We start from the raw sequence: 25,058 nt of genomic DNA on the forward strand, positions 1-25,058 counted from the left end.
TGAGCCAGTGCCACCGTAGGAAGCCTTTAAAAATGGAAGAACACGAGTACCCACCTTAACTCGTGCATATTTTTCTCAGCAAACCTGAGTTATCAGAAAGGACATATTATAACACAGGTGGTTCATGAATAGGGTTTAAAGCCTGAATCGTCACGGTGACTGTTCTTTAGCTAATTGCATTAGATAAACTTGCAAAAGTAATGGGTAAGCAAGTAAATCAAGAGGAATAATTCCTCAAATGATGTAGCAGGGCGCCACTTCATACCCCCGGCATCTTCGATTCATGCCAGATTGCCAGTTGAAGTGCCTCTGGTGGTATTAGACCTGTACGCAGAAGAATAACATGTCCTTAGGGTCGTTTGTTTCCTCCGGACTAAACTTTAGTCTCGTCACATTAGATAATCCAGATTAACATTCAAATATCCGATGTGATCCGGACTAAAAATTAGTCCCTGGATCCAAACACCCCCTTAAACGAGCACCGGTAGCGAGGGGGAAAAACTGAGTAGGATACAGAATGGGGAACAACATGTTACTCACAGCTATTGCAGCTTGAGCAGTGCCATTCTGCAACATCAAATGCAGCTGCCAGCTGCAACTCCTGGCTGCCAAATCTATGGAGGGAAGCTACTATGAATCAAATCCCTGCAGTTTCATTTATAATTAGACATAGGTTCTTTTGTTAACTGATGCTGATCAATACTAACAAAAAAATTCCAAAACATACACAGGTGGGGCAATATTGATATCAATGCTACCATATAATCACAATTTTCGGCATGAATAAGATTTCATCCTTTGATTCAGATGGCTGATATTGTTGCACCAACTGGACAGCTCATACAAGTGAGATACTGGGATTCGTCAATCACCATAAATTCCCAATTAGAAGACAATGGGCCAGCCATCCACATGCATATAATAAGAGACGCCCGCTCCCTGCTCGCGTCGCCCCCGAGGGGCGACCCGAGCGGACCGCCGGCGCCGCCCCCAGTCCTCACGCCTCCCTCCCTCCACCTCACCGCCACCGGAGGGCCTCCGCGCGGAAGCCCACCGGTGCTCAAGGACGGCGGCGGCGGGACTTCTTCCTCACGAGCTTCTCCCACCCTCCCACTGTCCCTCTCCCTTCCCTCTCGACAGCGCGCACGGCGGGTGGCTCCGGCTCCAGCGGCCGGCGCTACGGTCGGTGGTGACTAGATCCACCTCGTGCCGGGCCAGATCTGCTCCTTCCCCACTCACGCCGGCAAGGTCCAGGGCAGCGCGGTCGGCTCGCCGCTACCGGCACGCCGTCCCGGCCCTGCAGGTCGGCCAGGTGGCCAGATCTGGCACCATGGCGGCTGGATCTGGCACCTTTGGGCACGACGCGGTGCTCGGCCGCGGCGTGCGCCTACTGGTGGCGCCCGAGCGGCAGGGGCGGTGCTCGGCTGCGGCGCGAAAAAGTAGAGCAACGCCACGGCAGCGCCGGATGCCCGGACGGTGCGGGTCCCGGCAGCGCGTGGCCTCCCCCGAGTGCGCGTTGGGGCACGCCGTCCAGTCGTGGCTTCGCGCGCGCGTGCACTGCCCGTCGGCCTAACAGTGCGGCGGGGCCTGGCAGCTTCGCGCGCGCTGGCGCGTCCGCACGGGCTCGGCAGAGGGTCGCGTGGGTGCTCCGCGCCTCACAGCGCGGTGGAGCCTGGTCTGAGGAGGTGGCGGCCGACGCAGCTGTGTGGCTGCCGTGTGCAGCCGGCGCGTCGATGCCTCTCTTCGCGGGCCCGCGTGGGGTTGAATCGCCATGGATATGCGCTCCCCCTCCGGTCCCGCTGCTCCTCGTGGCTCTGGTCTTCCTCGTTCAAGCTCGGTGGCAGCCATGGCCATAGCCGGCGGCGGTTCTGGGCGAAAGCTCTATCTAGCTCATGCTTAGGCCGGCGACGGTGGCGTCCTCAGACGTCACACCTCTCGCTGGAGGCGTCGTCGAAGAACCTCCAAACAACCTTGGCCATGGATTCTCTTTCTCCAGGTAAAAACCAAGATCCGGCTTGCCGGATCGAGCAATACTGGCATCTTGACTTCAAGGTTTCGTTGTAGGCATTGTCTCGGAGACGGGCATCTCAAACTAGTGCATGGTGCGGTGCTGTGATTCCTGCTACAATTTGGAGCTTGTGCTTAGCGTGGTTATGTTATTCGCGGTTAAGCCGCATTTTCGTCCTTGTGCTAGGATATGGTGTTTATCCGTTGTTATGCCACAATCTGCCCTTGGGCTAGGGTGTGTTGTTAGTTTAGCTAGGTAGGTTATCAGGTTTTCCTAAATTAACCGAGCATTGTAAGGCCTTTGATCTGTGGTTTGCCACACCATTTGAATACAATTCAGGTGGGCATGCTCCCCCCCCCCCCCCCCAAATTCAAAAAAAAAACTGCATATAATAATAATTAACACTGCTTTAGACATAAGCATGAAAACCGAAAGAAAAGAAACTGGCTTTGGCCCCATCTATCAGTGTAGTCCCAACACTTGGTACCACCAGTGCCAGTCAGCAATAACCGCCCAAAAGGCTACCAATTGCGATCCATGTTGTGCATCCAAAGACTACGCATGCTCAGAAGTCTTTATAAGTGGATTACTACATGCCAACAGATTATGCAAAATCAAATAATGAGACACCATAACTTTCTACTGAAACGACAATAAAACACCTGAACTAAAATTTTAATTTGTGCTGTGTATGACAATAGTCAAATGTAGGCAAGATAAAAACAATTACCTCCTCTGGGTCAGTAATCCTCCAAATATCTGCATGAACAGATATTGGACCATGAACTTCAGACGTAATCAAGATACCACTTGGCTCTTGGCTGAAGACTGAAACCTGATACATCTTTGGCATAAGGATACTGCATTGATGTTCAGGTACCATCACCAGCATTTCCTTCTTTATTGCTTTGTAAGTCCACTAATCCCTGGAACAATTCAACTAAGCAGAGATGCATTGCCCTCTACAAATCCTACTTTAACTTAGCCAGAAAATTCTTCTTTATCGGAAGCATCCAAAAGCTCAGCATTACTACTAGACTGACCATGACCAGACTGCCTATGGCGATTCTTTTTCTGCCCTCTCCTTCTCTTTGCTTTAGGTTTCTCTTCAAGATCCCTCACCCCACGTCTCTTATACATCTTAAAGCTAACATGTCTCTCCTCAGCCATCTTCCTCACCTTCTCAGTGATTTCAGCTGCAATCTGACGGTTGTAGAGCTTCTTCAATCCCTTCATCAGCTTCGCAAATGTGTCAGGCTGTGGCATCAGGCCTGCCTCAAGCATGTCTAAGCAATACAAGCAGGCCTCCTTGACATGTTTCTTAGCGTACAATGCATGGATCCAGATGGTCCATGCACTCACGTTGAGCTCACAGCCTTTGCTAACAATACATTCCCAAACATCCTTTGCAAGCTCAAGTTTCTCATCTCTGACCAGCGCATTGAGGAGGTCCTTCAGCACTCCATATTGTGGTGCAACGAAGAGCCCCCGCCCAGCCATGTCCTTAAAATAACTACACGCCTCAATCAGTGCCCCGTGCCCAACAAGCCCACTGACCATGATAGCAAATGTATCGACCCCAGGACTGAGACCACCATTTTCCATCTCATTCCACAATGCAATGGCCTGCTTGGTCTCCCCAAGCTTGCAGGCCAACCGAATCACCACATTGTATATCTTGAGGTCTGGCGGACACCGGCACTCCCTCATCCTCTCCATCAGTTCCAAGCACTCCTCGAGCTGTTCCTTCTTCTCATGCGCTGTAAAGAACCCATGGTACACGGCAGCATCCACCCGCAGGCCTTCCCTTGACATGGCGTCCAAGAACTCGTACCCCTGGGATATCTTGCCAGTCTTGCAAAACGCACTAACCAGTGTGCCGTATGTGAGGGCATCCGGCGCGCATCCCTTCCTCCGCATTTCCACAAACACCCGCATGGCCTCATCGACCCTCCCCCTCGCGCCCAGCCCCTGCATCAGGGTGGTGTACGACACCGCATTCGGCGGGCAGCCACGCCGCTCCATCTCCCGCGCGAGCTCGAACGCGTCCTCGAACCTCCCGTCCGCTACGAAGCCGGCGAGCAGAGTGTTGAAGGCCACGACGTCGAGGGCGACATCCGCAGCCTTCATGCGAGCCAGCACGTGCTTAGCCTCGTCGAGCTTGCCCTGGCGGCACCACCCGTAAAGCAGAGCCGTGTAGTGGCGGAGCGAAAGTGGAATCCGGGGCTGGAGCTCCTCGACAAGCTGCTCGGCGGTGGCGACGTGGCCGGCCTTGGAGAGGGACTCGAGGAGGGAGAGGAAGAGGGCGGGGTGATCGTGGTCGGGGCGGGCGGAGAGTAGCGAGAGCGCGAACGGCAGGAGGCGCGGTTGCGGGAGGCGGCGGAGGACAGGGCAGAGGAGGGAGGGGCCGAGGAGCTGGGAGGGGAGCGGCGCGAGGAGGGAGGGGGACGGCGCGGAGGAGGAGGAGCGGGAGATGGACTTGGCGAGGAGCGCGAGGGAGGACGGGAGCGGCGAGGGCAGCGACGGGGAGCACCAGTGGAAGAAGTGCAGAGCGAGGGAGGAGGCGGCGCCGCAGCGGCGGAGGACGGCGTCGAGGAGGTGTGGCGAGGAGGGGTCGAGGCCCGAGGCGGACAGCGCGGCTGCGAGCCTCTGCGGGTCGGAGTGGTGGCGGCGGAGGAGGCGGTACGCGTGTTCCGCAGAGGAGGCCAGGCTGGGATCGGCGGTGGCGGCGGCGGAGAGACCGCGGCGAAAGGGAACGGAGAGGAGGCGCCGCATCCGCATGGTGGCTCCTTGGGCCGTGGCGGGGGAGGTGGGGGTTGTGGGCTTGTGGCGGTCTGGCGGACAATGCGAAATGCGCTCAACGAAAAAATGGGCATCCCCCAAACAAAATTTCGTATTCTGCTGCTTAATTCACAAATGAAATGCTAAAATTTGATTAGAGGCGATGCTTTTGTGTCATTTTCAGATGCAAAAATTGCTGGTCCTAATAAAGTATGTCCACCGCAAGCCCAAATCAACTAGCTTCCCGAGCCATCGGTACCGGGCGGGCTACCGGCTTAGACTTCCCAGGCCCGGTTAAAAAGAAGTAGCGCTCCAGCAGTCCAGCCTGTTCGGTGAAAACGTGAGAGACGACTTTCAGCAATCCATATCGAGTTTGCCGTCTGCCCGTCTCCGTGATCCGACTTTTTTCTTCTTCTTTTTTTTTTTTTGCATAACTCGAGTCCAACGGATTTTTCTACCATTCCCCTTTCGCAGGTCTAGAAAACTGCATTCTTTTCCGGTCATTCCTTGTTTTGATCCGTCGCACCATGATGGCCAGGCCAGGTACCCGACGCTGTGAATCGTTGACAGCAGCTAGTTGACATAAATTAAGGAAACAGGTACTAGATCAGAGGTAAGTAAAACAAAAAATTTTATCACATTGAAGACAATTATACATTTTCCTTTTCTAGTTGACACTAGTGATATCCATGGACTGAAACCGTTCTATTCTTTGTTCCAGCATATCTCATCACATGCCCAAAATAGTGGAAAAGTGAAGCAAAGGACTAAAGGAGAGCATGCCCTTTATTGAAAGTCAAGATAGTATCTTTACAGATTCATCACTCAGCAGTCATCAAACAGATGACCGCTACTCTATTCTGTATGCCTTTACTGAGTTCCTGTTCAATAGGATAAAAGTAGTAGTATGTACATTCCAACCTGTGGAGACCCAGCCAAACGAGGACCGTGGGCCCAACTTTGTACGAAGATATGAATTCTTTGATAGAAAGGATAGATGAAGTGTTATGCACATGATATAGACAACCTTCTCCTGCGTCAGAAAATGACAAAAGGACGATGAAGTGTTAAGCACAAATGACAGTTACTGATAACTGAAATTTATGCTTTATGAAAGCACTCAACAAAACTGATACAAATATAAAAATTTGAAGTACATAAATACCTATAGAAGGCTTTTAAATGAGACGATGCAATCAACTGGAATTGTACAAGGATGATGTGTCCAAAAAGGATGATGTGTCCAAAAAAGATCAACAGTTTCAGTTATATCCTAAAAAGGGTAAACCAAGCACACTTGGCTCACAAATAAATTGATTAAATAAATGCAAGTTTTCCTGGAAAATTATAGGGGGAAGAGAGGAACCTCATGGGAAGCCTTCATTCAAGTGCTTGCTGTTCATTCCTGCTTTCAGTTCTTCCCGCTAGGTGTTTCTGAGGGGGAAGAAAAAGAAAAATGAAACATAGAGAGATTTTTCTTATAATACTGCGGTGCAAACTTTTGTTTTCCTATTAATCAATTACCAGGATAGCCGAAGGACGAGCTCTAATCAAGAGGGTGAGTCTTAACTATGCCCAGGTCTCCTCCCCAATCCTTCCAGATTGAACTCTTAAGAAAATCATATGCCCTGTGCTTCATTCCATACTTATACTTCTGATCAATATCTCTTATCAATTCAGTGCTATATACATCCACCTAAGTAAAATGAAACACCTAGTAATCAGTGATCATAATGTTTTCTGTTACCAGCAACAATAACACATATGCCGCAGTAGTGACTATCTCTACTAAAAGAAAATTAGTATAGGCTAACCTTCTCCCCATGCTTTACAGTGGTCGATCCCATGACAGGATCACTGTAATGCTGAGTTCCAATATCTTTACTCCCAAAGAAACTGACTTCTGCATGTGGGTATGGCTTTATAGCACCTGAAAACCTAAATGTTAGCCACACTGAATTTATGATACCATAGTCTACAAGTTATAAAAATAACCTTACATGTCCCAAAGCAATATGTCCATTGCTGTCCATGAGAACATTGCTTGGTTTCAGATCTCTATGAATTACTCCAGCATCGTGCATTGATCGAACTACAGTCATTAATTCTGTGAAAATGATTGTGCTTTTTGTGAGGTCCACTTCTGAGCGTGCAACAAGGTAATCTTCAAGACACCTGGCCAACAGTATTTACGAAATTTGTCAATAAAAGGAGACAATGATCATTATTCCACAGCATTGACAATGCCTTTTTTGACTTATTCCAACAGTGGGTTAATCTGACTTTCAGTATTACCTCTCAAAAATCTCCATTGCTATGTATACCACATAGATCCCAGCCGAATCTTGCTGACCCCAAGCACAATACATTTGCACCACATGTTCGGCTCCAACAAGTTTGATCATCGCTTCAATTTCTGAGCATGGAGTATCAGACTGCACAAGGCTCTCCAGCTCGGATACACTTGCGCACTACTCCGTATCTGCCTTCTCCTGTAACATTTATCAAACATATTAATCAAGCCAATCATGATGATGTCAAATTTACCCAATAACTCGCCAGTCTGTGCAAAGTCTTTGGTGAAATCAATTTGCAAAGGGTAGAAGTTGCATGAAGAGCATCCATGATATTTCACTTCAGCATCACCAAATATCTGTTGGTAGAAGAAATTATTTGAGGGTCTGCATGATATTAAAATTTAAAAGGGAAAAATCTGAACAATGGACAACAGATCCTAAGCATACCATGCTCGGCGGCAGGAAGCTGGGGGGCTCCGCGGACGGCGAGAAAAGGGTTCTGGATTTTCTCTGCATCTGCACTTTTTCTTGTATATATATAAGCCTCTGGGTACTCTGGGTACGTGCCTGTCAAGGCTGAGAGTTTCCGAAATTACTTTTTTATTCCATATTTGCCAATATAATCATCCGAATAGAACACGCCTCACAGTATATAATAATACTTCCATACCGATTATATTATATTATGTCCTTTCGGAAAAAAATATTATTTATGTCCACTATAATACAACTCTATATAAATTCTGCCTCCACTTCAGTTCAGAGTGTTCTCGATCAGCTGGACTTTAGTATTCGATTTCTTGGACCATGCATCGTTACAAATAAACACAATGTAGCATACGCAGGAATTTGTCTTCTGTACTATGTACTATTTTAAATATTTGGATCAGGTAACAATTTCCACCAGATGAAAAATGAAAAAAAAACATTTATAATACCAAATTTATTTCACTGAATCCACCATGAAATATGTATTGACAGTGCATATGTTGAGTATAGTTGTTGCTCAATTTTTCTATAGATTTGATCAAAGTCAGCCAAATTTGACTTAGAACAAATCTAATATGACATATATGACATGTAAATAAAAACAGATGGAGTATACAACAGTGAATACATGCTCTCAACTAAAAATGGCAACAAAAATGATCGCCTTTGTCCAGTTTATGGAATTTATGCACGTGAGCACATCAAGTTACTAGCTAAGTGAACAAAAACACATCTTTTTACCCTATCCTATTCTATACCGCACAAGATCACAATCAACTGGAACTTGCGCTGCAGGCCCACAACAACAGCAAACCCCATTTCATATAAGCTGATGGCATCAGCTGATCGCATATACAGGGCAAGTTACAATTCCATTCATCCACGGACCCGGATGCTTCAATCATATTGGACGTTTGCATCAATTTACTCCGTTTTTCCTCTCCAGTTTAATTGCTTCATAAGACTTGACAACCTCCTTGAACTTCTCTTCTGCAGCCTCTGCGACAGACAAAACGTTCATGGTATTAGCAACTGCACCAGGAATCAACCACATGAGAAGAAACATGGTGTTCATGAAGAGAGGGAGATGTGTAAAGCACCTCTGTCATCTTGATTTTGATCAGGATGAACCTCCATTGCTTTTGTTCTAAAAGCAGTCTGCACCAGGTGAATCCATAAGGTCAGATAACAAGACCCCATAGATGAAGCATGATATGTATACCCCAAAACCCTGCTGATTTTTGGGACCATACTACCCATATACTATGAATCAAACCAATCCCTCTCGTAGTAACTAACTAAAGAACTTCATTATCACTATACTGTATAAATCCTTAATCCTTAGATTTCACAACTGTAGCTATTATTTTTGGTTTATAATATGAATCAACCCAATCCCTCTCGTAGAAACTAACTAAAGAACTGCATATTGGACCCAAGGAATTTCCAGTATAATGGTTATCAAATGAAAAATGTTGGGAGAAAGAAGAGTGCACAAGTATTTCGGTTATCCGCTGTCTATCAATTAAAGAATATGGGAAAAAGGTTAAATCCCTTTATAGAAGACATGGTTCTTGTCGTTCTCATAATAAAATCCTTTTATAAAATAGATACTTTGTAAAAAGCAGTAACCTCAACCATTTACTGAAGTGTTACATATAGCTAAACGTGAATCCCATGGCAGCACTCACTGTATCAAAGGTCCAATCAGATTTAAATGGGTAAAACTTGCAGATAGCTACTTTAGGGATCGGGAGTAGTTTAGACATTTGATTTTTAATATGATCAACAAGAGTGTTAATGAGGGGAAAGAAAGAGTTGGGGTGGAAAGTTGCTAAACTACTGCAAGTTCCAGTTGATCATGTTAGGTGAGACAGCAAGTTCATAAATACGAAAATACAAGGCACAATAAAATAATATCACCACTGATAAAACATTGCATTACCTTTACTTCTGCATCAGTATATGGTATTGCTCGTGATCTACAAAGGAAAAACACGATTTGTTATGAGAAATATAATAACTGTACGAGATCTAACATGCAGTACATATTTTTCGAAGTTCAACAAAAGGCAGTTGATTCATTGAAACTAGGGATAGCAATATCATTTTGTCCAAAAAGATAAAATTCAATTTCAGTGAGATACAGCAAAATGGAATTTCAAAAAAATTAAAGGAAAGCCGTTCTGCAACAAGAAAAATGAGGTGAAAACCATACAAAAAATGTAAAGGGAAACCGTTGTGCTACAAGATAGCATTTCTTGAGAAATTAAGTGCAAAGGAACAACAACAACAACAACAACATGAGGAATTAGAGAGCATGGAATTAGAGACAAGGACTGACCATTAAGTGCAAAGGAACAACAACAACAACAACAACAACTTGAGAAATTAAGTGCAAAGGAAATCAATTGAATATTTTGAATCACTCAGGAGCATGGAATTAGAGACAAGGACTGACCATGAGTCCAGACAATCTACCATGTTATAACTAGATTACCAGATGAGCACAAATTTGAATTTACCTGTCAAGACCAAGAACTGCATAATGATGTGACATAGGATAAACCCTAGGTCCTGCCGGCGTATAAGTCCGTCTAGTTTTATGTTCCGAGTGAGAAGTATCAGTCTGCCAATACCAATCGTCCCGAGGAATATAGTTGTAGCCACCAGGTGGGCCATTCTCCCTCCAACTTTCGTAATCTCTCCTAAATTTATTCCTCTCTCTGTTGAAAACACTTTGCATGTGCCTTATTCTTTGCTGAGAAAAATTGAGATAAAAGTTCAGCATGCTGTCAGGCTAAAAGTAATAAAATAGTCTTGATGTAAGTTATGCACAGTTAGGTACATGTTTGAACTCTGAAGCTTAACAGTAAAATATGTGTTCTAGCAATATGAGGAATCTCAAATTTCCAGCTATACATTGAGGATACATGTACACTTATGTTTGATATACAATGAAAAAGAACAAGATTATGAATATATGTATAAACTCACAACTCTCTCTTGTTCCTCCTCATATTCCTGCTGCATACGCTGATAATATCTTTTCTTAGCTTCCTCACTGAAACTCCCACGACTTGAGCTATTACTTGTATACCTCCAAGATGATGTCGTCTGCATTTTATTTAGCTTTTGAAGGAAAAGGATCATGTCAGTCTATTTTCAAAGAGCCAATACAATCTAGGATAAGAGTAGGGCAGAAACATATGAAAATGAACCAAACAGGAAATTTTAGTCGACTCTATGACTTCCACAAAGAGAGAGCTCGTTGAAAACCTTCTGAACCAATCGGGTTCTTGGCATATATTAGGGAGCCGAAAGACTGTTATAGCAGAAAAAAAAATTGTTTTTCCCCTGTGCAAATCCTTTGACTAAGTGGAATTGATCATGGGAAGAGGACGGGAACCTCACCTGATCGGCCTATTGTAATCATCTAGGGAATATATTAGTAAAAGCCTCACATAGAGACATAGTACAATATTGAGCTTATAAGGATGGTACATGAGAGGGAAAAAACTAACAATTATCGCTGCATGCACGATCATATTAACCTAACAATCCTCTAGTTTTGCCTATAAACATCCAGCAAATAGAATAGACTACGACCATATATTCCAAGACTCGAGCATGATTTTGGGAGTTCGATTAATTGCATTGCACTTAAGACAAGTTAAAAATCGACAAATGAATATCTATAGTGTTTTCTCCTTGGCTTTGGAGTTCGGAGGCCACATTGAAAGAACAGCATGAGCTTGCGCTAGGACAATTGACAAATTAGTAGCCAGTAACAAAATATAGTACCTGAGTGTAGAACCAGTCCACACTTCTGCGAACTTGAGTAATCTGGAGTTAACAGGAATAACAAACAAAGATCAAATACATGAAATCTGTACCACAGCTAGTAGATAATACAACAAGCAAAAAGATCCAGAGCAAATGCCAGATCGTGGACCACATTTACTGGGCAAATCTTAGAAACCAAACTACGAGCATGGTAAGCAAGACTCCTGCCTACGTATGAGGTTTTCATACTAGCAAAGTTACTATTGTGGGCTTGGAAACGATAAAACCGGATCACTTGATACCAAATTGACAAACGGCTGAGCAAATTGCAACTGAGCCATAGGTAGACGCACAAGCTAAGCTAACCGTGGAATCTAGAAAAGCAAGCTAGACTGCCAGATATTCAGGATGCAAGCGTGTGAATAAGATCCTCAAGAAATTCTAGCGTAACAAGGAGGGGAGCCCACCGCAAAAGTAGCGGTGGTGGCGCCGATGACGCCGAAAATGAGGATTCCCCATGCCTTGGACGGCCGCCGCTCCTGCTCCCTCGGCGCGCCGCCGCCGCCGGGGCGGTCTGATTTATCCTCCTGCTGCTGCGGGGCCATCTTCTATGGGGCTCCCCCGCAGATTCTTCTTATCTCCCGATTTGAGCTCGACGGCGAGAGTCGCCGGAGACCAGGCTCATGCTTCCCCGATCGAATTCCTTCTCCTTCCAGCCAGCTCTCCCCCCGCTGCGCTGCTGCGTCGGGCGCGGCGACCTCGAGGAGGACGAATTGGAGTTGGATTGGTGGGCGGTGCTGCGGGGAGGGGACGGCCGGGAACGGGAGAGAGAGGCAGACCGCAGACGAGTCGCGACTCGCGAGGCCTCAAGTTCTCAACCGACTCGTTTCGTCTCGTGGGGCGATTGCGTAAAGGGCGGTCGGCACACGGTTCGATCACTCGTGTACCACTCCCGCAGAACCCAGAAAAGCAGGATTCACCTCGAATTGCATGGCCACGATGACTCCCAAGTCCCAACCGTGCCCAGCTATGATGCTCGGCCCTTGTGACGCTGTGTATATGTGTTAACTAATACTCGTACAATGAAAATATTAAATCAAGTTTTGGTCAAGAAAAATTTTCTTAACCATAGTATGGTTGTTTAACATTTTTATGAAAATTGTTGGAAGTTCTACAATGGCCGGCTCATATCAATCATGAGGGTGTCATCAGGACTACTAGACTATGGTGCAGTTTTTTTCCCCCAAAATAATGCAAACATCCCTACAAATGCATGTTCATCCAACAATTATTGAAACTTTGCAAGGGTGTCATGAAGACCGAACTTTTCCTGTTTATTTTGATTTGTAATTCTACCGAAATTTTACACTCGTAATGAATATATCAAATCAATATGGATATGATATTTTCATGTTGATTGGAAGCCAGTCAACTATCATATTAAAGAAATAAGACTAATCATTCTTTACATATTAATTTTCTTTCATGAGTTTGACAAAAAAAACTTTATCACTAGTTGAAAGTGGGATAATTTTTTGAAGTCATTCTAAAATACTCTATCCGATTTACATTCATTCTCCTTCGTTTCTCAACAACAAAATACGCAATGCACTTGTAAAAGGAGGAAACACAAAATTCAAAATGACAAGGTTCGTAGGGTCTTCATTTTCATCTGTTTTTAGAGAAAATTTGCACCATCTTTATAAACCTGGTGTGTTTGATTTGTGCCACCTTCTATACCAAATTTTGGTATCAGATTGATAGCCATGAATTTGCCCAACTTTAATCTTTAAATAAATACTAAAATAAACTAAGGTGACAACCGAGAAAGTTACCAAACTAATTTTGACATCCAATCAAATGATGGCAAAAAATAATTAAAGTACATAAAATTTGGCTTAGCTAGTTAGATACAGTAGATAGTTTGGGTACTAAACCAATCTATACTATAAATTGAAATAATTGAAACACTTTCTCATCAAGATTAGATCCACCGTACTCCTCACGGAGGTCCCACTTGGTAGATCAAAAGGCTTGACGAAAGAAGGTGGAGTCCATATTTTGATAGAAGAAAATTGTTTCCACCCAAAAGTTAAAAAAAAATCATCAAAACCTTCTACATACCCATCCGGTGTACCAGCCGTACGAAGCACCCTCACGCGTACGATCAAGGGAGAAAACTACCCTACATATTTGTTTCCTTATGTACAAATAGAAAAGAGAGCAGTATAAATGGAGGGTATAAATTATGTATTATAAATTATTTCCATACTAAATAAATCAAGATATCCCCTGATCATGGGGCTAATTGCAACATCAAAACACGCACAATTAAGAAAGAAAATTGATCGCCGTGTATTTTTTTTCTTATGCACAAATAGAGTAGTATAAATGGAGGGGCATAAATTAAGTAGTATAAATTATTTCCATAATATCCCTATCAATCAATCAAGGGGCTAATTGCAGGTAACCTTATTGCTACAGGAGCTTTTTCCAAAAGTACGATGTCTTTCTGCCTTCCATAACCATACCTGTGAAGCCATACACCTCTAGGGTTAATCATTCATCCTATTATTGCCGCTGCCACGCCAAGAAGGTGGTACCATCTGATTTCTTTATCTTGACTTCTCCGCCGGTCAGAAGCCACCCAACAGGACGTCACATCCAACGCCAAGGTCTGCCTCCTACCATGTTGCAATATTTGTTGTGATAATAGCTTTATGTTGTTGGTTAGGCAGAAGTGTTGTTCATCATAGCGTTGAAATCATGTCTTAGATCACCAGCGTAACATATCGACCGCGTTTCCCTGATCTTCCGGCATCCCCATTCTCCTTGCCCCTCCTTGAAAGGACCGTGATGTCGCCTAGAGGGGGTGAATAGACGAACCTACAAATTTTCAATCCAAAGCAGCGGATAAAAATCACTGCCTGCCAAACCCAGAACTTTCGGGTTAGTGAATCTGGAACTTCCGGATTTGAGCATGGCAGTAGATGAACCCAAAACTTTCGGTTTTTACAAACCAAAACTTCCGGTTCATACAGAGCAAAGCGAATACAATAAATTTAGAGCGAATAAGTTCAAACACCGAATGCAAAGTATACTTAGTCAAGTTTGTGAAATAGGTCCACACAGTTCCTGCACATAGAAACACTGCCAACCAAATAGATCAACCAATTTCATAAATACAACAAATAGAGTAATGAGAAGCAAAAAAGTGAGGGACACCAAGATTTGTATGACCGAAGTTCGGATTCACCGCTTGCTACCAAAGCTGCTACTAAAGCACAGTAAATTCTACTCTTCGTCGAGAAACTTTTTAAGGATTTGAGTCTATTCCACCTCACTTCCACCGAGTCGGATCTTCTTCTAACCACTTCCCCAATTCACTAAGCTTGCTTCTTCCCTTGCGGAGGCGAAGCGCAACTTGCACAAATTTCCCGCAGCTCACCACATGATTGGGAGCTTGTTGGGCAACACCTAGCCGGCAAAGCTCCAAGAGTAACAAATGTGAAATATAAGATTTCGGTCAAACTTAAGTACTCAAGGTTTGTTGTGCTCTCTGGTGCTTTCAAGCTTTTACTATTTCAAATCCAACTCAAAGATATTACAAGAATCGCACAATCTCACAAAAAGAGGTTGGGGAGAACTCAACAAGGCTACCAAATTTTCTTAGAACGACCAGCAAGCAGTAGAGTAATACCTAGAACAACAGCCCACAAAGAAGAGGGTTCAAGGGTATAAATAGCTGGGTCAAAAAATAGCTGCTATCTGACAGTTAGAACCCGAAACTTTCGGATTCTCATACCTGGAACTTTCGGGATTTCAAACCTACTAGCCGTTAATGCATTTGGTCCTCTAAGTAAGTTTTGGTGTTGGTGACATACAAAATTAAGAAGCTAATAAGTTTATTGAGTTTTGGACAGATTAAAATTCAACGAAATGAAAAGAAATGAGAAAAGACACTAAATTTGCTTAAAGAATGGTGTTGGACTTAAAAGAAAAAATCTTTACTTATTTTATATTTTGAATTTGAGTTTAGGAAACATCGTACTATTAAGAGGGATCCGAATGCATAGTATGAAGGTGTTAAAATGCTTATTTGAGATGCTAACCATTAAGGAGAGATACAAAATCACATACTTGTGCACATAGTTTTCTGACAGTTTCAGTGTGTGTTAGAAGTTCCGACCCTAGGTTGGAAGAAACTGGATTCTTCCGACAAGAGGTTCTCGGCCAGCTGTTTTTAAATAGACAGAAGTTCCGACCTGTGTCGGTACTTAATCAGTGCACTAACGGCTATTTTTTGGGCTTAGTTATTTATACCCCTCAACCCCCTTCACTTGCTGCTGACCTAATCTGAAACAAATACCTCCAAGAGAATTTACTGCTCCTCCCCAATCCCTCATTGAGCTAATCTTTAGTTGATTTGAGTTAGGGTTTGAGTGAGAGCAAGATTGAGGTGTGAGACTCAACCATTTAAAGTGAAAGAGCAGTCAAGTTTATCTTAGGAGCACTTAAAACATTTTCATCCTTCGATTCGCATTTGTTACTCTTGAAGTTTGCTTCTATGTGGTTTGGTGTCGCCCGTGGAGCGTCCTCTCGTGTGTGTGCGTCCCGAAAAATTTGTACTACCATATGCGTTGTGAATTTTATAGTAAATGACACAATCCTCTTTTGCGGTTGATTGAGTGAGGCAGAGAGCTAGTAGAAGACCCAGCTCTTTGTGAGCTCTTCAACGGAAACGTAGCTTTCTTAGTGGATGTGAACTTCGGAAACAAATCTTGTGGTTATTGTATTTATTTGGTTCTTATTGACCTAGAGTTTGTTTTGTGCCAATCTACGTACTTGAGTTGTCGTGCTTGTAATGATAACCTGCAGAAGTCTCTTAGTATCATTGTGTAGTTTCAAATTTAATTTTAAATTTCGTATAAGAACTTTAGTTTTGTCGGAAGTTCCGGTTCAGTGTCAGAAGTTCCGATAAATTCCGACCCATCGGAACTTCCAACGCTGCGTAGTAAGTTCCGATACATTTAATTTAATTGCTATAAATTTTTTTTCAAATTTTTCAGATTGATTTTAGACACGTGCCACATCTCCACTATGCCACATCTCCACTAGTTAACCAAACAGGCAATCACCTGGTCCTCTAATCCCAAACTCGCCGACCCGGCGACTGAATCGTTCATTCCCGAACCAGAAAAACCCGCGTCATTTGGTGGCACTGTCGCCGCCACCGCCGCCGCCGTTGTCCACGAGGCCAGGATGCTCCGCGCCGCCATCTCACGCCTCGGCGCGCGCCTCCGCCTCCACCACGACCCCCGAGCCCACCACCAGTCCCCAGCCTCTCCTCACCTCCGCGCTCTCTCCACCCGCCGCGGCAAGCGGTCCTCCCCCACCGCGTCGCCCGCGGACTACGACGACGAGGGCCCCCTACGCGGCCTCTTCGTGCTCTCCCGCGATCCCGAGAGCCCGCCGCGGCTGCTGGTGGTGCAGCCGCGCCTCCGGCCCGGGAGCCTGCTCGACTCCAAGCTCGCCGAGGCGCTCAACCTCGCCAACTCCCTCGAGGAGCCCCGCGACGGCTTCTACGACCGGGAGTTCGGCGCCAAGGGTGCGCCGCCGCACCTCGTCGTCCAGAATCCCGCTTCCCGCGGCCGCTCACACGCAGGTATCCAGCTACCTGTCGCTCCATTTCCAGTGCTTAGCTCGAGTGCTTTAGTGGCAGTGTTTTCAGTTCGATATGGAACTGAGTTTTTATCACACTACGGATGTTGAGTGTTTTTGCATACGCAGTGCAGTGAGATTTTGCATGCAATCTGGGTTTAAAATCTACTACAGTAATATGCACTGGTGGTGACTGAATGCCTGCATTGTTTTCAATCAATGTTCTCATCTGTTAAACAACCGGAGGTTAGTTATATTGGTTTCTGAATTTCTGATGTAATCCTAACTCCATTAAGATGTAATCCTAACCCCATTAAGTAAGGTCAGGACATATATAAGCTGAAGATGTACTTACAACACATTTTGTTTTCAATGATGACCTGATAGGATCAATTTCCGTACTTGAACTTCTTGAAAGTGCCACCATGATTATCTTGTGACATTGCTTGCACTTTTCTTGTTGTTAAGTATTGCATGATCTGGTGTACTATCTGCATTAGCAAAATACATAGAGTCATAGACTGACCTATGACCTCTAGGGATGGCAACGGGTCGGGTCGGGGTTGGGTGGTGCTTCCGCGGACCTGCCCCCGAAACCCGAGAAGGAAACCCGACCCGGACCCGAATCCTACTTCGGTCAAAATGTTCACCCGGCCCGAACCCGACAAGGGACCCGAAACCCGAGCATGTTCGGGAATACATAATACATTGTCCATCCGCTTGCACTTTAGATGCACTTGCAAAGATAACGTTCAGATAGGAAAAAAACAAATTTAGCCAGCAGCTAGCAGAAGGATTGGAGGATGGGGAAATCGTGGGGAGGCAAAGGGCTGCAGTGCGCTGGCGGCCACGTGCGTCGCTGGATCCGTGCTGCAGTGCCGGCTGCCGGGCGGACGGCGGCCCGACCAGGTGTGCATGCGGCCGCGTGGGGGCAGGTGGAGGCTGGCGGCCTGTCACAGCTCCGCGGGGTGGCGGGGGCACGTGGTGCCGAGCGGTCGCCGCCGCCGAGCAGCGCCGAGCGTGCGCGGCGTGTCCGCGCGGGTTGCGGGGCTAGTGGACGCCGGTGGCCTCTGGCAGGCTCGTAGGATGGTGACGTCAAGCTACCGCTGACAACGACAAGCAGCGGCTCCGCGCCAGACGCAGGGGCGGCTGGCGGGCGGCTTGTGTGTGGCGTGGATGAGGGTGGGGTGGACTGTGAAGGACTTGGTGTTTATATATCTAGGGTTAAGTTGCTTCTCTTTGTGGGCTGGGCCTATTTTGTTGGGCTGCATGTAAACTTTGGGGGCCCATAGGTCACCCGCGGGGGAAAACTGAAACCCGACCCCGCCCCACGCAATTTCAGGTCCCCGAACCTGCAGACCCACGGGGGAAAATCAGACCCGTTCCCACCCCCGTTGGGTCCAGAACCCGCGGGTCTCGGGTCCAAACCCGCCCGACTGCCATTCCTAATGACCTCCAACAGAGCGTTAAGTATTACAAGTTCGTACAGGTTTACATTGTGGGTTTGTTGCTCCATTATCTTAAAAGCAACCATACCACTATGAAGCAACCCTACAGTGGCTGCAAAGTTCTTTCACTCCTTTTAAAGCTGCAGCTTGTTGCATTCCCAGTTCTGCTCTGATGTTTTTGGATACCTAACTCAGAGTATGCATATCCTGTCATTTTATTTGATAATAATAAGATAGAGGGTCAAAATCTTGTGGTTCAATCAGTTGGCTTGTGCAGTTGTTCTTTGTTTTGAACCATTTGTTGCTGTTGTTATCTTTGGACTTGTTTTTGCTACTTTTTTGAACTGTCTTTGCGCATTTAAACTTTTCTGTCCACATAGGTAGGCTACACATACTTATGGCTAGAGCAAAAAAAAACTATTGTATTTAACAATTCGTCATGCCAGATACATATTTCGGACCTGGAACTGTGGATAATGTCAAGTGCTACCTGAGGGCATCGGAGTCAGAGGTACACCTTCTCTGACCTTGTACATGACTACATGAGCATGGCTGTGGTAGTTTATTCATAGACGATTGGTCATCATCCATTATTGCCCCTTCTCTGTGTTGGAGTTGCACTTATAATGCGCAGACAATTCCAACAAATATGCTTTGATCCTAACAGGAAGATGTGGATGCAGTTTTTGTTAATGCAATTCTCTCTGGAATCCAACAGAGAAACTTGGAGGCAAGTGCTCACGTTTTCTCTCTGTTTATAAAGTTTACAATAACTTGCATTTGACTTTATGACCCAGAATTAACACTGCCTTATCGTCTGTGTTAATGCTTTGCTTAGCAGGTTGCGTGGGGAAAGCCAGTTTTGGACCGTGTTGGGCTTATAATTGAAATATTCAATGCTCATGCCGAAACAAAGGAAGCAAAGTTACAGGTGCTTGTTTGTCTAGATATATTATTACCCTGTCAAATCTTTGTAGGGTGGGTGTGGACTGTATGAGTTCTCCATGGACATACTATATTGATGACATGGAGCTGGACATGGTATGTGTTTAATTATTTACTTTGTCTCTCAATTTACACAGTCAGAGTTGGCAGCTCTCATGTACATGAAGACTAGGCTTGTCCGTGTACGTGGGCCAGGTGGACGATTAACTTTTGGTCCAAGTGGGGAAGCTGAGGTTGTCAGTGCAAGAGGGTACGTTTCCTTTTGATTGCATCCAGCAACTCGGATAGTGATTGGGGGTGGGGTTTGGTTTGGGGGGGGGGGGGTGCACGTTATGTGCATTGTGGTCATATATCTATAGTTGATTTCAACCTGAGATGTCAAATTCTTGATAGTTTCAAAAAATGATTAATTCCACTTGGATGGTTTGATTGCGCTGGTTCTGGTTGTAAGCCATCACTAGAGAAGAATGGAGGGAGTATCCTTGATTTGTGTATGTCTACTTGCCAAGTTGCTGTTCCTTCATTATGAACTACCTCATGTACTTGCAGGCATAATTCCAACCTAGCTACCTACATATGCCTTTGGGAGAAAAAGTCTATACATGAGATATCCTTATTAGTTTTATAATGTGTATCATTTAATTTGGTGCTTAAGTTATGTTACATCCATGTGGCAACATGAGTAATGAGTTTATGACAAAATCCAACCCTGCGTCCCTCTGAATGTCATGCTTATTGAATTGTAACTTGTTTTATTTTTTGTACACTTGTACTCTAGATATAGTTGTACCGAATGCACATGGAAAAAACCCCAAAATTAATGGAGGGGGAGCACATACATTTCCTTCTCTAATTCCTGCAGTGGTCTAGTCAATGTTTTCACCTGGTTAACATGGTGTCTCGAACACGAACACTATTTTTTGTATGATTCACAATTTCACATATTCTGGTATAGTTTGGATTCGGGAGAATCCACATGGTATATTCTGCTGATCTGTAATATATTATCTTTATAATTGTTGTTATTCTATTCCACTTTCCTGAATTGTGCCCTTAATAGATTGATCCATTAATTTTGATGTGTTGATTCATTCATTTTGGCGACACAGATCATTGGTTTAATTAGTGTTGGATGCATGCTCATGTCGCTATTGTATTGTTCAGGAGAGGAAGTGGGGGGCGGGGCTCCATGAGTGGTGCTGGTGAAACAGAACTTCAACTACAACGGAGGAGGTGCTTGACAGTTGATAGATTACAACTTATCTAAACTTGCAGCTCACAACAATTCCTCATTTTTCTTCATCCACAACTCATCTAGAATCCAAGAACGGCGTGTGAGCTTGTTAGCTCAAATTGAAGATGTACGCCGTACTAGAGCAATACAACGTTCAAGTCGGAAAAGGCACGGTGGCTCATTTGGTCAAGAGCTTGTAACTGTTGCAGTTGTTGGATATACAAATGCAGTATGTGGATGCACTAAAATAGTTCTTTCACCTAATGTATCTTTTGACGACTATATTCCTCCAGAATATCACTATGGAAAATATATTTGAGCTTTCTATGGATTTACTGAAGCCAAGTTCTTTTATGCTCTTTTCATAGGGGAAATCTACGCTAGTGAGTGCACTTTCTGAAACTGATCTGTACAGTGATGATAGGTATGCTGAAATTAGTTTTTCCATGTACTCAGTTACAGCAGGTATGCCCAAATAAATCATACTCCTATTTTGATGCAGGCTGTTTGCAACAGTAGATCCCCGGTTACGAAGTGTGATTCTTCCATCAGGGTAATGTAGAAAATTTTCATTCAGTTATCATATTGGTAAAGCTCATTTGGGGTTCACACTTGTTCAGCACATAACATTGCATTTTCTATTCAGGAGAAAAGCACTTCTTAGTGATACCGTTGGCTTCATCTCAGATTTACCAATACAGGTAATTTTTCTCTTACTGCATTTGAAGTTTGGAGATCCATATTTTGAACATTTTTTTAGGAGAACGTATTTTTACTTTCGCACTTTGTACTATAGCTGTGTAGTCAATGGAGTAGGTAGCAATTGTGTTACCCCAACACCATTGTCCTAATTTTTTTTTTGCTGAGTTTATTCCGAATCGGACACCTATGCCAGCACCGGTGTCCATTTAAGATTTGGAGATAGCAAATGGTCCATTGAGCAGCAGCCTCAACCTTATCCAAAAACGATATTGACTTACTGTTAGTCTTAAAACTTCCATGACTTTAATTTATGCTTAATTCCTATTTCAAGCAAGAATCGGTCTGATTTTCGTTAGTTTCCTTTTACATGGCTGTCAAGGCGTGGCCTAGGTGTTGGTTGAATTGATGGTATGCACCAGTCGTCTTATGGTTGAAGAGGGAGATTGAGTTTGGTAGGTAGAACTCTCGCAAATAAAGCTTGCCGCACCTCGTATGGACTAAAATCTGGACCGAAGAGGTCTTTAGTCTAAAAAGTAAAACACCTCCTACGGACCTGGCAATGTCCTGCTGTTCTGCTTCATGGCAAAGAAAGGAGAGATGAGAGCGAGAAGTCAAGAGGTAGCAGCAGAGGAGGCGAGCCCTAATGTTCTGTCCATGGCTCATGTGGAGCCAAATGAGCCATAACTGAATCATGTGGAACCCTTCCTTTATTTATTTTTATTTACTCTGCTCTTCTTCCTTCCAACTTCCTCACCCTTTTTCCATATCACCACTGCTATCATCACCTCCTCCACTGGAGCCTCCTCATCACTAACTTCTCCTTTCCTCATCCAACTCTGCCACCTCCGGTTTTCCACTTCCTACCCTACAAGAGAGGATGGGATATTACTTCATTGTTCTGACGCATATGCATCAAGAAAGTAAGCAGGCGCCTTGCCTGAACAACTTACTGCCTTTGATAACCATAACATTTTGTTCTGCATTGTCTGGCACTTCCTGCAGCAGACAATGTCGTCCCTAAAAAGAGATGAATTCCTGCAGCAGACAATGTCCTTCCTAAAAAGGGAGGAAAAATGAAAGTTCATAATTGTTTTACCTCATCTATAGACTCCATGTTAAGCTTATTACTAACCTATTTATTTTGTTTCTTCCAGCTAGTGGAAGCATTTCATGCCACCCTGGAAGAAGTGGTTGAAGCAGACATGTTAGTGGTGGGTTTTGTTACTTTTCTTATGTCGTCAGCCATCCTGGAAGTCTTAGTGTATCATGAAGTTGATGTAGTTTTTATTCCTGGTTTAATAACAGACTTTTCTTCAGCCATGTGTTTCCTGGTTTAATAACAGACTTCAGCCATGTGTGTTTTACTTACCAGAAGCTGCTTTGATTTGAGATATAAATTGTTTAAGAAAAAGAATAAGGGAAGAGAGCTAAGATCTCCTTTTATTTTGATATGCATCGGTGCAGCATGTGTTGGATGCAAGTGCACCTGATCGTGAGGAGCACCGATCTACTGTATTGCAAGTACTGCAGCAGATAGGTGTTTCACAGGAGAAGATCAACAGTATGATTGAAGTTTGGAACAAGGTACCTATTGTCTATTGAGACGAGTTTTTTCTTGGCAATTGATATTGGATTGTTGGTTTGGGTTTGCATATATGATGTTTGTCTGTTGGGAATTTCAGATTGATCTTGTGGATGAGAATGCTGCATCTGATGGGGTCGAAGATGAGATATTCCTGACTGAAGGTGAAGAGGAGGACATATTATCTGAAGATGATGTTCCATCAGAACAATCATCTTTGGATTCCTTAGACGATGGAGCAGATTCAGAATTTTTACCAGAAGAAAATTTCGAAGATAGCAATGATGAAGTATCATCTGAAGAGTCATCTGAGATGAAAGCAGTAAACCCAGAGTTATCATCGAAAGAATGTTTTGGAGAGCTTCGTGTCCCAGATACAAATGGATGTGCTTTGACACAACAAATGCCCACTTGTCAAGTGAAAACTTCTGCTGTGACAGGGATAGGATTGCAAGAGTTGTTGACATTGATAGATACGAAATTGACTGAACAACAAAATGTTGTGCAAAGAAGCTATGGGCCTTTCGATAGAAAATGGAGACCACCTTGCACTATGGATGACGAAAAGGCTGCAGAACAATAGGTACGTTGTACCTTTTTGTTTTCCTTGTCTTTATTTTACTGAGATCAATAGCAGTATAGTACTCAGTTTCTGTGTTGCCTCCGGTAGACATGGGAATTCTGCAATGCTTTTGGATATGCACTTATGCATGTTGTACGATTTATATTAACAATCATTCAAAGAGTATATTGATACTCTTTCTGCATAACGTTTGCATCAGAAAGATTGACAAGAACCTGCAGTGAGGAATATATGAATTTTGATCAAAGCAAGTCATTTAACAGATTGATGAGTTCCAACTAATCCATCAGTAATGTAAAGAATGTTTCTGGTTCATTTATGAAAGTTCAATAACCTGTACACACCTGAAGTTATTTCCATATACAATACAAGGCTTCTAGGAGAACATCGATGCCTTGCCTAGGTATGGAAATAAAACCCTTTTTTAATGGATATGGCAGTCAAACTTTCAGAGCTAGCAACTACTACCAGAGTACAAAAGAAACAAAGTGATGGATTAGTGTATCCCATAGACTCTTTCTTGCACTTATTTCTTCTCTCAAAGCATTTAATTCCTTCCACCTATCACGTAGCCATGGCAGGCAGTGGACGGGATAGACTTGATGGCCATCTTGTCATTACCCTAACTATGGCTCAGGAGGAGAGGAAGGGTCCCTCCCTACAAAGACCCTGATATTGTTTTAGGTTAGAAAGTAGTCGTTATTTTCAACGTTTTATTTACCATGTTACTTATAGTGAATTTCTATGTTTTTAGCGAGCCCAATTGGATTCTGAGTTCTGACCCGTGTAGGTATCAAAGTAACACTAGTTTCAATGCAAGAGAAATTCTTGGTCTGTTTAGGATCCATCAAAAGTCACAACCACCCATAAACCAGTGTAACAGTAGTGTAAACATTCACATATACTGGCTAAGTTTAACCATGCTGGGCTGAAGCTACAAGTTCTCTGGAACCCTGGGTTTAGCAATATAAGTGGTTCTCATCCAAAAGCAATATCCTATATTCCTATATGATTAATAATGTGAACCTTCATGAAGAAACTGACATTCTGCATAATGAAAGAGTTATGTTGCTGTGGCGCACTAGAATTTGGCGTTCAACATTTTGTTTCACCCGTTTGTTTTTATACTTCACTAATGCTCAGGGCATCACTGTTTTGCAAGGTTGTTTCTGTTGTTTGAAGAGCACTGCTGCCTTCTGCTTCGAGCTTTATCCCGGATTCAGGACAGTTGGCAATGAGCTAAACAGCCATGCTAGGTGCCTTGAAGACCTCAGGCCCTACCTTAGACCTTGAAGTGATGTGATTCAGATGGCAACTAGTTGTGTACCAGTGCACCAGAAAAAATAAGGCCGTTGTAAGTTGTAACTATACATATGTATAACCCCTACTCAGGAAATTAGCCCGTTGGACGGTGTTGGAAGGAAGGTGACCATTCCCAACTATTAACATGCCGAATGAAAAATATATTCAGGCTTTTTCCCTACAGTGTTCTCAAATCTCAATGGGTTGGGGTCTGTACATCAATGGCGTTATTGTGCAAAA

At 44.1% G+C, this 25,058-nt stretch overlaps 3 protein-coding genes across 3 annotated transcripts; 1 reads left to right on the forward strand and 2 right to left on the reverse strand.

The window, feature by feature from the left end:
- Positions 1–33: 33 nt before the first annotated feature.
- Positions 34–4,829, reverse strand: LOC112872943 (pentatricopeptide repeat-containing protein At3g49730-like). The gene is made up of 3 exons (XM_025935980.1): positions 2,739–4,829; positions 541–645; positions 34–324 (listed from the first exon to the last, which is right to left on the reverse strand). The coding sequence occupies exon 1, from the start codon at positions 4,787–4,789 to the stop codon at positions 2,990–2,992; it is 1,800 nt and encodes a 599-aa protein (XP_025791765.1). The 5' UTR covers positions 4,790–4,829; the 3' UTR covers positions 34–324; positions 541–645; positions 2,739–2,989.
- Positions 4,830–8,128: 3,299 nt separating this feature from the next.
- Positions 8,129–12,287, reverse strand: LOC112876434. The gene is made up of 7 exons (XM_025940547.1): positions 11,829–12,287; positions 11,380–11,421; positions 10,573–10,707; positions 10,101–10,336; positions 9,521–9,557; positions 8,676–8,733; positions 8,129–8,574 (listed from the first exon to the last, which is right to left on the reverse strand). The coding sequence occupies exons 1-7, from the start codon at positions 11,964–11,966 to the stop codon at positions 8,495–8,497; spliced, it is 726 nt and encodes a 241-aa protein (XP_025796332.1). The 5' UTR covers positions 11,967–12,287; the 3' UTR covers positions 8,129–8,494.
- A 4,240-nt stretch (positions 12,288–16,527) lies between these two features.
- On the forward strand, positions 16,528–25,001 carry LOC112877988 (GTP-binding protein At3g49725, chloroplastic). The gene is made up of 14 exons (XM_025942364.1): positions 16,528–17,026; positions 18,917–18,981; positions 19,138–19,200; positions 19,312–19,401; positions 19,553–19,665; positions 20,580–20,648; positions 20,734–20,878; positions 21,018–21,073; positions 21,152–21,202; positions 21,296–21,350; positions 22,506–22,562; positions 22,816–22,935; positions 23,034–23,516; positions 24,679–25,001. Exons 1-13 carry the CDS (start codon positions 16,624–16,626, stop codon positions 23,514–23,516), a joined length of 1,770 nt encoding a protein of 589 aa, XP_025798149.1. The 5' UTR covers positions 16,528–16,623; the 3' UTR covers positions 24,679–25,001.
- The last annotated feature ends 57 nt before the right edge of the window (positions 25,002–25,058 follow it).

The sequence above is a fragment of the Panicum hallii genome, chromosome 9 (assembly GCF_002211085.1).
Source record: "Panicum hallii strain FIL2 chromosome 9, PHallii_v3.1, whole genome shotgun sequence".
Lineage (NCBI taxonomy): Eukaryota > Viridiplantae > Streptophyta > Magnoliopsida > Poales > Poaceae > Panicum > Panicum hallii.